The sequence below is a fragment of the Mustela putorius genome, unplaced genomic scaffold (genome assembly GCF_011764305.1).
Source record: "Mustela putorius furo isolate JIRA1106 unplaced genomic scaffold, ASM1176430v1.1 tig00537350_pilon_pilon_pilon, whole genome shotgun sequence".
Lineage (NCBI taxonomy): Eukaryota > Metazoa > Chordata > Mammalia > Carnivora > Mustelidae > Mustela > Mustela putorius.
In genome coordinates, this window is record NW_025422471.1 from 18,718,228 (window position 1) to 18,731,436 (window position 13,209).

At 36.0% G+C, this 13,209-nt stretch overlaps 1 protein-coding gene across 3 annotated transcripts in view; it reads left to right on the forward strand.

Annotated features, from left to right (window-relative positions):
* The window catches only part of EDIL3 (EGF like repeats and discoidin domains 3), a 404,801-nt gene that overhangs the window by 332,406 nt on the left and 59,186 nt on the right, over window positions 1-13,209 (forward strand). The window contains exon 10 of one of the 3 annotated variants that reach the window (XM_045074412.1): window positions 3,594-3,778. The exons of the other annotated variants lie outside the window; for them this stretch is intronic. Coding sequence (XP_044930347.1) covers window positions 3,594-3,743 — 150 coding nt within the window. The 3' untranslated portion in view covers window positions 3,744-3,778. Of the gene's footprint in view, window positions 1-3,593; window positions 3,779-13,209 lie in introns of those variants that run through there. 3 annotated transcript variants of the gene reach the window in all.

A 13,209-nucleotide genomic window follows, 5' to 3' on the forward strand; every position in this document is an offset into this window, starting at 1 on the left:
ATTACTGGTGTAGCTGTGTGAAGGATGGACTTGGAGGATGAAGAACTGGACAGAAAGACCAGTTAGGAAGACACTGTAAAGGTAGGTGGAGGTAAATAAGACCCTGATTGTAGCAGAAGCAGTGGGCACAGGCAGAGAAAAAAATAGAGGAGTGGATTAAGAGATAAATTCGGTAGTCCTGTGTGCCAGTAGGATATAAGACTGATTTTTACCTTTCACGATGTCATCATTAAGAAAGGAAATTGTAGTTTGGGGAAGAACGTGGAGGGTTCTTTTGAGACCCTGTTTCATATAAAACATGGTAGAAGAAATGCCCAGGGGTTAGTCTAAAGTGATTAAAATGGTGTCTGCAGTATAGGAGAAAGAAAACTAGAATTGAAAGTTATTAGCAAATAACTCCTGTCCTTGAGGGAAAAAAAATGCAGCATGAAAAGAGAAGAGGGTCAAGAGTAGGAGACATCTTTGCCACAAAGCATCTTCAACATCTGTTTCTTTTATTCCACTCCAATTCCTATTTTCCGGGCACAAGCTCTTATTACCTTTGCAAGATCCTATGCACTGATTTCACTACTGGCAGTTTCCTACCACCTGCCTCCCTTCATTCCACTCCTCACCCTCTATGCCTGTCTAATACACACTGACTACCAGATTGATTATCTCACTGATAGGAATGCTGACTTCCTACCTTTGCAAATTTATATTCCAGTGCTAGCTATGAACACTTTATACTTAATCAAAATGGACAGTGTCCCAGAAAAAGCTCTGGGCATTTTCATCTTCATATTTGGATTATGCTGTACCCTCGGGAAGGAATACCAACTACTGCATGAAAACTTGTAACCCAGATAGGACCAAGTTTCCCTTCTCTGAATTCTTATAGAGTTCTGTTTGAACTGGTATGTTTATTATTTCTCTTCTCTAATTCAGAAAATGTTTTGACCACTTGTGATTCTGGGAATAAACATGAATGAGACATAGATTTTACCCTTTAGGAGATTATATTCCAGTAGAATTTTTATTTGTGGATATTCTTATAGTAACCAGCACATACTATTCCCTCTGATAATGTCTCTACATTATAAAGACAAAAACTAATATAATCCAGCTTGGATTAGAAGAATACCATAACTAAGCAAGATGTTCTTACATTAGCCATTTTGAGCCCAAATGTTAAGACCTTTTTTTTTGTTTAATTTATTTAAGACTTTAGTAGACAACATACTGAGATAGCTATAACTATTTAATTGGTTTGAAGATAAGTATTTGGAGCTGTCTTTTCTAATAATGAAAGTTATTTTCATATTAAATGAAGACATAATTATTATTAAAAATAATCAAATAAAAATAAAATTGGCTGTGGCTAGAACCAAAGATAGTAAAATTGGTATTGACTAAATGTTAACAGAAATAAAATATTTTTGACAAAAGTTAGAGATGGTAAATTTAGAGATGGAAAATTGAACTTAGTAGAAACATCCCTCCCCCCCCCACAAAAAAATAGTTGTAGTTGCAGCAGGTTAAATATTACTATTTTATATAAAAAATAAAAGATAAGTGAATTAAATCTGTTTAGTAAAATTTAGAGAATTGGTCAAATAAAATAATTTGAAGAAAATTTTTAAAATGAGAGAAACAGATTTTCTCTGAAAAGAAAATTGATTAAACAATTAAATTGGCTCAGTGCAATTTGCTTCAGGAAATGCTTTCTTATGAAAACATCAGTGTTAGTATAATTCTGATGAAATATTTGGATTCAAAACATCTGTGAAGTCTATAAAAATATGTGGTAAAAGATTCAGTGTGCATATGAATCACCTGGGCATCTTATTAAAATGCAGATTCTGAGTTAGTATGTCTTGAAGTGAGAAAATTTATTCTTCATTCCTAACTGCTTCTCAGGTGTCGTCAATGTTACTGGTCTAGGGTCCACACTTTTTTTTTTTTTGAAGATTTTATTTATTTATTTGACAAAGAGGGATCATAAGAGAGGGGGAAGCAGGGGTTCCTGCTGAGCAGAGAGCCTGATGTGGGACTGGATCCTAGGACCCTGGGAGTATGACCTGAGCCAAAGGCAGAGGCTTAACTGACTGCGCCACCCAGGCGCCCTAGGGTCCACACTTTGAGTAGCAAAGATTTCTCATGGAACCAATTTTATGTCATTTTTATCAAGAAACTAGTTCAAATTAACGAGCTATTGCTCAATTAGAATTCCTTTGAGAAAATTTGATTAATCCAGTTTTAGTAAAATGGCAAAGGGTGCAGGGGTCATGTAGTAAACTCATGGTGGCAATAGCCCAGTCTTTTATCTATAGTTACTACAGAGAAGACAACACTTCTTTTTTTTTTTTTTTAAGATTTTACTTTTTTTTAAATTTTTTAAATTTTTTATAAACATATAATGTATTTTTAGCCCCAGGGGTACAGATCTGTCAATCGCCAGGTTTACACACTTCACAGCACTCACCACAGCACACAGCTCCCCCCATTGTCCATAACCCCACCACCCTCTCCCGACACCCCTCCCCCCAGCAACCCTCAGTTAGTTTTGTGACATTAAGAGTCTCTTATGGTTTGTCTCCCTCCCAATCCCATCTTATTTCATTTATTCTTTTCCTACCCCCAAACCCTCCATGTTGCATCTCCACTTCCTCATATCAGGGAGATCATATGACAGTTGTTTTTCTCTGATTGACTTATTTCGCTAAGCATAATACCCTCTAGTTCCATCTACATCGTCTCAAATGGCAAGATTTCATTTCTTTTGATGGCTGCATAGTATTCCATTGTATGTATATACCACTCCTTCTTTATCCATTCATCTGCTGATGGACATCTAGGCTCTTTCCATAGTTTGGCTATTGTGGACATTGCTGCTATAAACATTCGGGTGCACGTGCCCCTTCGGATCACTACATTTGTATCTTTAGGGTAAATACCCAGTAGTGCAATTGCTGGGTCATAGGGTAGCTCTATTTTCAACATTTTGAGGAACCTCCATGCTGTTTTCCAGAGTGGTTGCACCAGCTTGCATTCCCACCAACAGTGTAGGAGGGTTCCCCTTTCTCTGCATCCTCACCAGCATCTGTCATTTCCTGACTTGTTAATTTTAGCCATTCTGACTGCTGTGAGGTGGTATCTCATTGTGCTTTTGATTTGCATTTCCCTGATGCCAAGTGATGTGGAGCACTTTTTCATGAAGACAGCCCTTCTTTAGTTAAATTTGGTTTTGAATAATGTTGAATGTTGTGTTGGCATATGATATGGCAGATAATTGTGGCAGCCATCTTGGGATACTGAAGAAAGCTAGTTGGAGGGACAAAATCAATATTCTGAAGATGGTGGAGTGAAAAAAATGGGAAGGACTTGTGTCTTTGGGGATACTAATCAGCCCCTTAATAAATCATCCCTGAAACTATTCTATTTTAAGACTTCATGTTGTGTGAAATAATAAATTTCATAAATATTTAATCCACTATTGACTGAGTTTTCCTGTAACCTGGGGCTCAAAATATCTCCGGCTAGAAAGTTACAGATCCGGGATCCAAATCTAGAGATTATGACTCCTTGTTCAATCTCCTTTCTTCCTCCTCCAGGTTTTACCACGCTGCCTTCTATCATGTCACCGTTGCAGTAAAGTAAAGTTTCAAGGGGACCGGGTTCTGAACTTAAACATGAATATCCCAAAGAGTGCCTCGCCCAGGACCACACACACACACACACACACACACACACACAGTCCTTAATAAATGAGTAAATTATTGAAAACTAGTGGCATTACAGGACAGAGGAAAAAGCAAGTGAAACACTGATGTTGAGGAGAGTTTATTAAAACAATTTTCTTGGCTATGCTAAATAATATTTAATTTTAAGTAGGCTATTAGGAGTAATGTCAAAGGACTGTACTGTACTTTAAAAGTGATTGAAAATTAATTAACAAAAGATATTTCCCAGAAAATAGCTACAGTATCTTTCAGATTAATATGCCAGGAAGGATCTGCTTAGTTACAGCATGCCTGAGTCAGACCAATTAGAAGTGAAGTATAGTTACAAATTTCGCAATGCCTCTGAGAAGGTTTGCCTGGTATAAACACCAGGGCTAATCTGTGTAGAAATAATCTCTAAATCCTGGAAATTGGGTTATAGTCCATCATTAATGGCTCAGAGCAAGTAAAATTTTAATGTACCCTATATAAATGAAAACATTAAAATTAATTATTCAAATTTAATCTGCTTTTCAGCTTTACAGAAAGATGTAGTTTAAATTGAGCAGTGCTGTTGTGTCATTTGAACTGTAATCTTGCAAGTGATTTAGATATTGAAATAATTGTTAAGGGTTTTGGTTTTTTTGGGGGGGGTTGATAATGGGATGGTTTGTCATTTTGCTGTATGTCAGTTAGTAATTGGGTCCTCAGTATACAATAAAGAAGAAAGGTCTAATGAGACAGGTTAATAGGAACCTTGACATCCAACTTTTTTTTAAAATAAAGAACACAGTTCTTCAGCTTCAAATTTGAATACAACCTAAGTAGATAGACAATTTTTTACATTTACATTAAGCATGTTATTATAGGGTATGTGGAGCAATGAACAGGCAAATAATCTTCTTGTGTAATTTTAAAATTGTTCAGCCAGTAGAATTATTTATGTCAAAATATTGCTTGATGGTTTTATTATTCTGAAGGACAAGAGTTTATGATACATTACCATTGTCTAGACTAAATTCATGGTGCCCAATATCAATTTGTTCTTAAATCTATACAAGGCTAACATAAACTTAAATATTTGCAGAAGGTACTCAATGTTCTACTTTTTACATTGCTATGTCATATAAAAAGCATAAATAATTTCCACACTTGACCAGATCTTAGACTATAAAGAAGTGCCAGTCATTTCTTAAGTACATTTTAAAAATCAATTTGTTTTATTTCCTAATTTTATTTTTATGTTTAGTTATAATAAATTTCTTTTCTACTTGACATTTTTTCTCTTCAACTTACTTTTTATTATTTTTAAAAATTCAAGTAATGTGTTTATTATACCTAAAAGTAGAAATTAGTAGCTTTTATATGTCTGTATATTTGAGATTGTTTAGTGGCATACTTATGTAGCCTTTTCTTTTAAAGGAGAATTAGAAAGGTATTTCTCTATTACAGCTATGTTCTGGAGGGGGAAATGATTTATGTATATATTTAAATGTTTCTTAGCAAATATGACTGTTCTTGCTGAAAGAAGCAGGTAGTTGCATAGATAGATCAATCACTGGGACAGATATATTGCACTGTGTGTGTGTGTGTGTGTGTGTGTGTGTGTGAGACTAACGTTTGTATCCTACTGCAAAGCTCCCCATATCAAGGATCAGAATTTTGTTAAAGGAGAATGATCTCTTTAATCTGGTAAAATTATTCTCTAAAAGTTGAAGAGATGCAAGGAAGGATTGATTTTAGGTAATCAATAAACCTGTTCCCTTGTAAACATAACTCCCTCTGGACTTACCTCAATGACTGCCATTTAGATTGCTAGATTGTAATAAAAAATTAGTTTGAGCTGACATTTTATTCCTTAATTCGGGCAACTATCTCTGGAGAAATAACCCATAAGAAAGCAATCTTCTTAATCCATATTTCCTTTGGGTGAATATAAATTTGAGTCATTCCCGATCAGTCCAAGTTTCCTAAATTATTAAAGCAATTAGTAGCTTAATATAAGGCCCAGATGAGAGTAAAAATCTGATCTTAAACATCTAAGAAATGCTTCTCTGTATGTATTACATTAATGGTATATTATATGTATTAAAAGAGCATTTTATAAAATTTTATCTTTAGAAGGCTAATACTAGAAGAAATACATGAGATTATAAAAAAGAAAGCATTTTCTTTTTGCACAAAGTTAAATCTACATGTTTATGCACTAATACTCATTATAAATTTTAAGGAAGGGCCATTAATTGTAGGGTTCCTCCATAATGATTTGGCCAAGGAAACTTTTGGTTTCAAGGAACTTTTGGAAGACCAGTGCTCTGTGGGGCAAGCCGCAGGACCTCCCAGGACAGTCATTTAGGGAAGCTAGAGCTAAATTAGAACATAATGACTATTTCATCGACTCAGGAAAAGAACCAAGGGTTCAGCTAGAACCAGCATGATTAGCCCACTTTGGGCTTCTTATTCAAATTTATGTTGCTAGGAAATAGAATGAAAATAGGTCTTGCATATCCAGCCCTTCACGTACAATTACTTAAAAGACCAAGAAAAGTGTGATAGGCTCCCAGTGTTACTTTCGTCTCTCAACATTTCAAGAGAGAAGTGAGAGTTTTTGCAATGCATATTAGAACCAGCCCCAGGGTCAGAGTTTTCCTCAGTCTTTTGGGGATGTGATGTTTTGTAATTCCACAGTTAATGACTCTGTAACACACTGGAAAGGGGCTGTCATCAGAAGATCTTACCAATTCTTCAAGTAGACTGATTTATGAGTTTCTCTGGTTATTCCAACTAAGACATAGCACATCACAAGAAGTGAGGGGAGCCAGGTGCTGATGGCATTTTATGATTCTTGAGAGTAGAATAAGATTGAGTGTGAGGTTAAATGTGAGAGGCAAGATGGCTGTGGAGCCCCTTTGGCCTATTACTGTACTAAACTAAAATTAGTTTGCTTAGGGAAATAGGAGTTGAAATACCAGAAAGTTTTCTTAAACATCAGTTCTTCATAACTCTTATCTAGGATTTGTATGGTTGTCTAATAAAGCAAGCACACACCATGTTGAGGCAAATGTTGCAGAGAAACATCAGATGTAAGAGTCTCACATCTAGATGCAGATTCAGAATTTATACTTAGAAAGATGCAAAAGAGTGCAAGTTACTGTATGCTGATTGCCTACTGCCTACTTAGACAACCAGACCTAAAGAGCTCCCAAAAGAAAGAGATGACTATGGACTTGGGATAACCAAGGTTTCACAGAGGAAGAGGGATATAGTTAGACATAGAAGAGTAGGGCCAATATATCCACAGTTGAGCCAATATATGCACAAATAAGTCAATGATTTTTTTCTCCCATGGACAAGTTTTCATATGGCCAAAGAAAGGTGACATCTGTGATGACTCAAACTGGAGTAAAACAGCCCTTCTTTGGGAATGTGTTATTTGTTCCTCTGGATTTATATGGAACCTTTCTTGGAAGTGTCACAAGTTATGATCAATACTAACAGATGACAGAATACATAATCATTGAAAAGAAAACAACAGAATGAATTCACTTTGAACTATTTGTAATGCATGTCATGTTACCCAGTGAGCACATGCTGTCATTTTCTCTAAGTCATGCTTCATTATATATTTCCTGTCCGATGAATGCAGTCCCTACATGTGTTAAGCATTTATTTTAAAAACGTAATTTAAGAGGCACCTGGGTGGCTCAGTCAGTTAAGCATCTGCTTTCTGCTCAGAGCATGATCCTGAGATCCTGGGATGAAGCCCTGTGTTGGGCTCCCTGCTCAGAGGGGGAGTCTGCTACTTCCTCTCCCTGAGCCCCTCCCCCAACTTGTGAGCTCTCTTTCTCTTGTTCACTCTCTCAGAGAAATGAATAAGTCTTTCCAAAAAATTTTTTTAAAAAAACTTAAAACATGCACTGGTATGCCACGATGTGTTGTTATTCCCAAACTTTTAAGATGAATCATGAATTTTAAAGTTATTTTGATCCTCACACAGTTTTACAAGAACAAATATAGGGGGATCTGGTGGGCTCAGTTGGTAGAGCATTCAAATTTTGATCTCAGGGCTGTGAGTTCAAGCCCTACATTGGATGTAGAGCTTAGCTTAAAAAGAATAATAAATATATCTGTCTGTGAAAGACACCTCCAAATTCATAAAAATAACTCAGGATAACGTGATCCTCTAAAACTCACAAAGTGTTGTTTATATATTTATAAAGTGAAACTGTCTTTACAGTGAATAAAAGCAATAATTATTCTTACTGTACCTTTCTGTGGACCATACTGAAGAGCAAGTGGAAGTATACGTTTATCAGTAGCAAAGTCCTGTGTAACAGCTTGGCACATAATATAATACTTTATATTTGTACAACAATTTAGATTTATAAGAAGAATGCTATAAATCTTGACAATACATCCGGGTTGAGCGTAAGGGTAAATGTGAGAGTGAGAACATCCATGGAGAAAAGATTTATTGAGCCCTTTCTGCATTGATCCTCTTAAAAACTCTGTGGAAGATGTTGGGCAGATATCACACTCACCATTCATTTTGTACAAGAGAGAAGTGAGACTCATAATAGTTAAGGAGCAGATCCAAGGTTACAGGCGACTTAGAAACAAAGGAAAGATTCAGCCTGCATCTTCCAAAGCTCACATCCAGTGTCCCTCCCGCAACGCCTACAGGTAACCAGCCTCTGTGGAAGGTGAATTTCTTCAGGGCTCACACATAGCTTGTTTCCATGTGAAGAAAGTTTTTGAATAATTTTAAGTAGGCTTGAATGACAAGATGACATTGTGGAGAAGGCATAGATGTATTCCCCCCTTGGTTTTATTGCGGAAGGCCATAGACTTTTCAGTAAGGTCAGGGTGTGAGTTCACATTCTTCTGCACAAGTTTTGACCCGAGATAGACAAATTAGTCTCATTGTGGTAGCATTTCCTCATCTGTTTATTTTTAATTTTTTAAAGAAAACGTCTGTTAGCTACTTCACAGATCCTTGGGAAGATTAAATTTGACTTTGGAGGGGGTGCCTGGGTAGCTCAATGGGTTAAAGCCTCTGCCTTCGGCTGAGGTCGTGATCTCAGGGTCCTGGGATCAAGCCCGGCATCAGGCTCTCTGCTCAGCGGGGAGCCTGCTTGCCCTCTCCTCTCGCCACCCACCCTCTCCCCCCGCCCCCGCTGCCCCACTGCCTGACTCTCTGCCTACTTGTGATCTCTCTCTTTGTCATAAATAAATACAATCTTTAAAAAAAAAAATTATTTGACTTTTGATATAGGAAAAGGTTTAAACTAATATCAAGCCTCCTGTTGTTGATTCCCTTTGCAAATATCACCCGTCTCGGTTCACTCTTTGACTTCTATAGCAATAGCTGAGTAGTCTCCAGTGAGAAGAATAGCAATCTTGGGATGTGTGGGTGGCTTGGTTGGTTAGGTGTCCACCTCTTGATCTTGGCTCAGGTCTTGGTCTCAGGGTCGTGAGTTTAAGCCCCCTGTTGGCTCCATGCTGAGCATGAAGCCTACATAGCATCTTTCCGTTTTAGCCAAGTATGAAAATGTCTATTTATCCTCTTCAGAAAATAGCAAGCTTCAGAAGTTCAGTGATTCTGGGCTAGTGAGGTTTAATATAAAGCAAAGTAGTTGAGAATTTAAGGGACTTCAATTTCAATCTTAGTTTCACCAACAAGTATAAAAATCGTAAGTAGATTCTCATTTTATCTTTTTTTTTTTTAAAGATTTTATTTATTTATTTGACAGACAGAGATGACAAGCAGGCAGAGAGGCAGGCAGAGAGAGGGGAGGAAGCAGGCTCCCAAGGGAGCCCGATTCAGGACTCAATCCCGGGACGTGAGCCGAAGGCAGAGGCCTTAACCCACTGAGCCCCCCAGACGCCCCTTTCTCTATCTTTTAAATAAGAAGGTTGGACAAATAATCTAAGACCTTTCCATCTCTAATAACCATCTGATTTTTAAATCATCTATAATCTCTTATATCTCCTAATACAAAGCCTTTACACTCAATTAATGTTTTTTGAACTAGATGAATTATAGCACATCAATATGAAATCAATATGGAATATAAATTTAGAACATTAACTTCCACACATTTCACAATACCAGGATCAGAATAGAGCTTTACAGGAGGAAGAGAAAGAAGCAAGATGGGCTATAATTATTGGAGCTAACCAAGGTTTTGGTATGCATACAGATAAACCAGACACTCTCTGAATTTTGGCTTAAACATTCTCCTTTGGCTAGAAATCTCATCACACACCATTTAGAGCAAATTTGCTCTACAAACTGTAACACACATGGTAATAAGCAGATTTATTAGATGACAAAGGTATAGAAAAATTGCTATTCTCTAGAAAAGCTGTAGTTCTAAATGAAAACTCTCAGGTCAATTGCCACAGTTTTAACATTTACTTTTTTTTTTTTTTTTAAATATTTACTTCTTAGGAGAATTTCTACTATTCATATGAATCTTCTTGCTTCTTAGAGACTTCTCAGCCTGGCTCATTTTTTGATAAAAGTTCCATGAGTTTTTAGTGCTGTTAAAAACCTAGTTTTTCTCACTGTATTGCAGTACAAACAGCCATGTTCTTATGCATGTGTTCTTGTGATATTTCTCACTACAAATTGAGAGTATACACTCTTACTTGCTTGATCCCAGCCAAGTGGCTTTCTTCCTACAATAGTAAGAGTTTTGTTGGGGGAAATATGCATGTTTTGCATAAAAACTGTCTTATTATTTTTTTGTTAATTTCCATTTTGAAGTCAAATTGTTTTTATTTCACTGACACTAATTTCTTAAGTGTATCCTTTGAAAAAAAAATGGTAGAGCTATACCTAGGAAAGAAACTTATGAATAAATTCTAGAATGAAGTTACAGGTCAGTGCCAAAAATATTGGCCCAAGAACCAGAGTCTAGCATTTCCGTTCCAGCTGTGCCCCATTACATAATAAATCCTTCTCATTCCCCTTTTGACTAGATGATTTGTACCATTTATCCATCTCTAATGTTCCATTGTATTATGATAGAGCTGCTTTTTTTTTCTTCAGCTTCAAAATTGTCCTTCTGAGCCCATATTGCTTCACTCACAAATACTGTTTTCCACTTCATAGACAGCCATGCTCACTAGCTATACCCTGTTAGGTCCCAAGAGTACCACATACTAAAATCATTCCTCAGCTCATCCAAGTGTCTGGTTCATTCATCTATAAAAGAAGAACAGTTTATTTTGTAATCACCAGGAGCAGCAAGTCTACAAAACTGCACCATGGTATGGAGAACACTGTGTGATCTGTCCAACCTCCTTCTGTATTTAGCTACAAATCTATAACCAAAATGCAGGAGACCTCAATATCTAGTATTATTTGGATATATCCAGAGTTCCTTATCTGTTCTTCAGTTAGCTAGGACCCACAGCCAAGTGACCCACAGCCAAAAAAGTAATTTCCTTGGTTACTTACTTAGTTTTCCTTTCATTTTCTTTTTTCCTGGATTCCTTGTTAAAGTGGCATTTCATTTCACATTTTACTTCATTAGAGAGTCTGTAATTTTTAGCCACAAATGTGATCAAAGACTCTCAACGTGATTTAACAGCTCTAGACAATTGATATGGCAGTTTCATGCTCTTGGAAAAATACCGAAAGTAACACATTGAAAAATTCTGTTAAGCATAATGGAGTTGAGATTTTTAACCAAATAAAATATTATCAATTATCATGGGTTAATAGAGCTGCTCTTAATTATCAGGGTTCTAGAAATTGAAGCTTGGAAAGTTTAACATACTATAAGCAGATGTGGCTAATTCTAAGGTGCTCTAAGGCTCATTACAAACAAAAGAGAGAAACAACAATAAAAAAAATGGCTTTCAGTTTACCTATAATTTAATCCATATGATGTAATATAACTGGATTGGCCAATTTTTCAACCAAATTGGCAGGCTGAATAGTTTGGCTTTTTGTTAATTCCACTTGAGCTATTCCCGTTAAAACAGGTTAGATATACAAAAGGTTTTGTGTTCGGAGAGGTATATTTGTGTATCTTACACTGTTCAACTTGGGTTAAACAGGTACTTTAAGCCTGAACAGGAGCATCTGCTTACATATACTGCATTCTTCCTTCTTTACTGCTCTGTCCCAGCCTTCAGAACCATGATGACCACAGGGTTGGCACACAGGAAATTTGTTAAATGATTGAAAGAATGAATAAGTGAATGAGATGTTCATCTCATATTCCTCAATGTCTCTTCATTTCATGTATTAACAATCACTTCCTATACATAGAGAATCTGTTTGGCAGCATAATATTCCAAAAACCTTTTGATAAGTTTCAAATGGTTTCACTCCTCATGATTAAAGAGTTCTTTAAAAACAACAACAACAACAACAACAAAAAAAACTGTCACCCATTCCAGTTCTTAATCACTCCAACTCTAAATCACAAACCACACTTTGGACTTCAACTGAGATTTCCTAACAAAATGCACTTTTGTAATGAACAGTACCCATTATTGTTTTTGGAATAAAGGTTTGAAATTTAATTTTGAAGTTCCTTACTGGATATTATGTATATGTATGAGATTATTTAGAAATAGAAAGTATCCTTTTTTAGTTTCTGTTCCTAGAAATAAAATAAGTATAATAGGTTACAAATTCTCCCCTGAAAGCATGGAAAGGTTTTATTATTTAAAAATAATATTTGTAAAACAATTTTCAGTTCTTTAAATCTGCCAGCCATATGTTCTTTAATTAGGAGGAGACTCTAGTAAGATTAAAAGTACACATTTTACTGAACACAGTAAAATCTTCATATAAATGGAAATGCACTTAATAGATTTTATATATTCAGTTAGAGTCATGTAAAATGAAATCTATTTATAGGGTAATAAGTTTGGCTTTTTCGGTCAGAAAAGAAAAGGAGATTAAATCATATCTGGAAGGATTTGGAATTTCTTTGATTACTTTATCAGCCATTTTAATAGTTTAGGATAGAGTAATTATAATTTTTGAATATGCCTTAAACCATGGAGAATAGCAAGCTGAGAAACTATTTACAGTTGCCAATGGGATGTTTTTGATCCAATAGGAAAGTAGTCCACACTGCTCAAAATCTGTGTAATTTTCTAAAATGTGTGGTTTAACAAAGCCTCGGTACAGTCGATATTAAGCTGGCATTATTCCCAATACCATTGTACTGTATTCCTAACATAAGTATGAACATTTGCTTAAATCCAAACATTTTGGTTTTTAGAATTAATACTTGTCCTTGAACTCATAATGAGGTCAATGTCCTGACCCTAGAGGGATGAACCAGTTGCAGTGGTAGGCAGAATGAGAGGGTTTCCATGGAAGCTATATTTGGTCTTTACAGAAACTGGGAAAAATAGTAATCATCTTTGTCACTTACAAGGCAAAAGAGAAAAACAACAACAAAAACAATAACACCACAGGTTTAGAGAGGGAAGAAACGTGCCCGAGATGACCCGACTGTAGTTGGGGACAGTC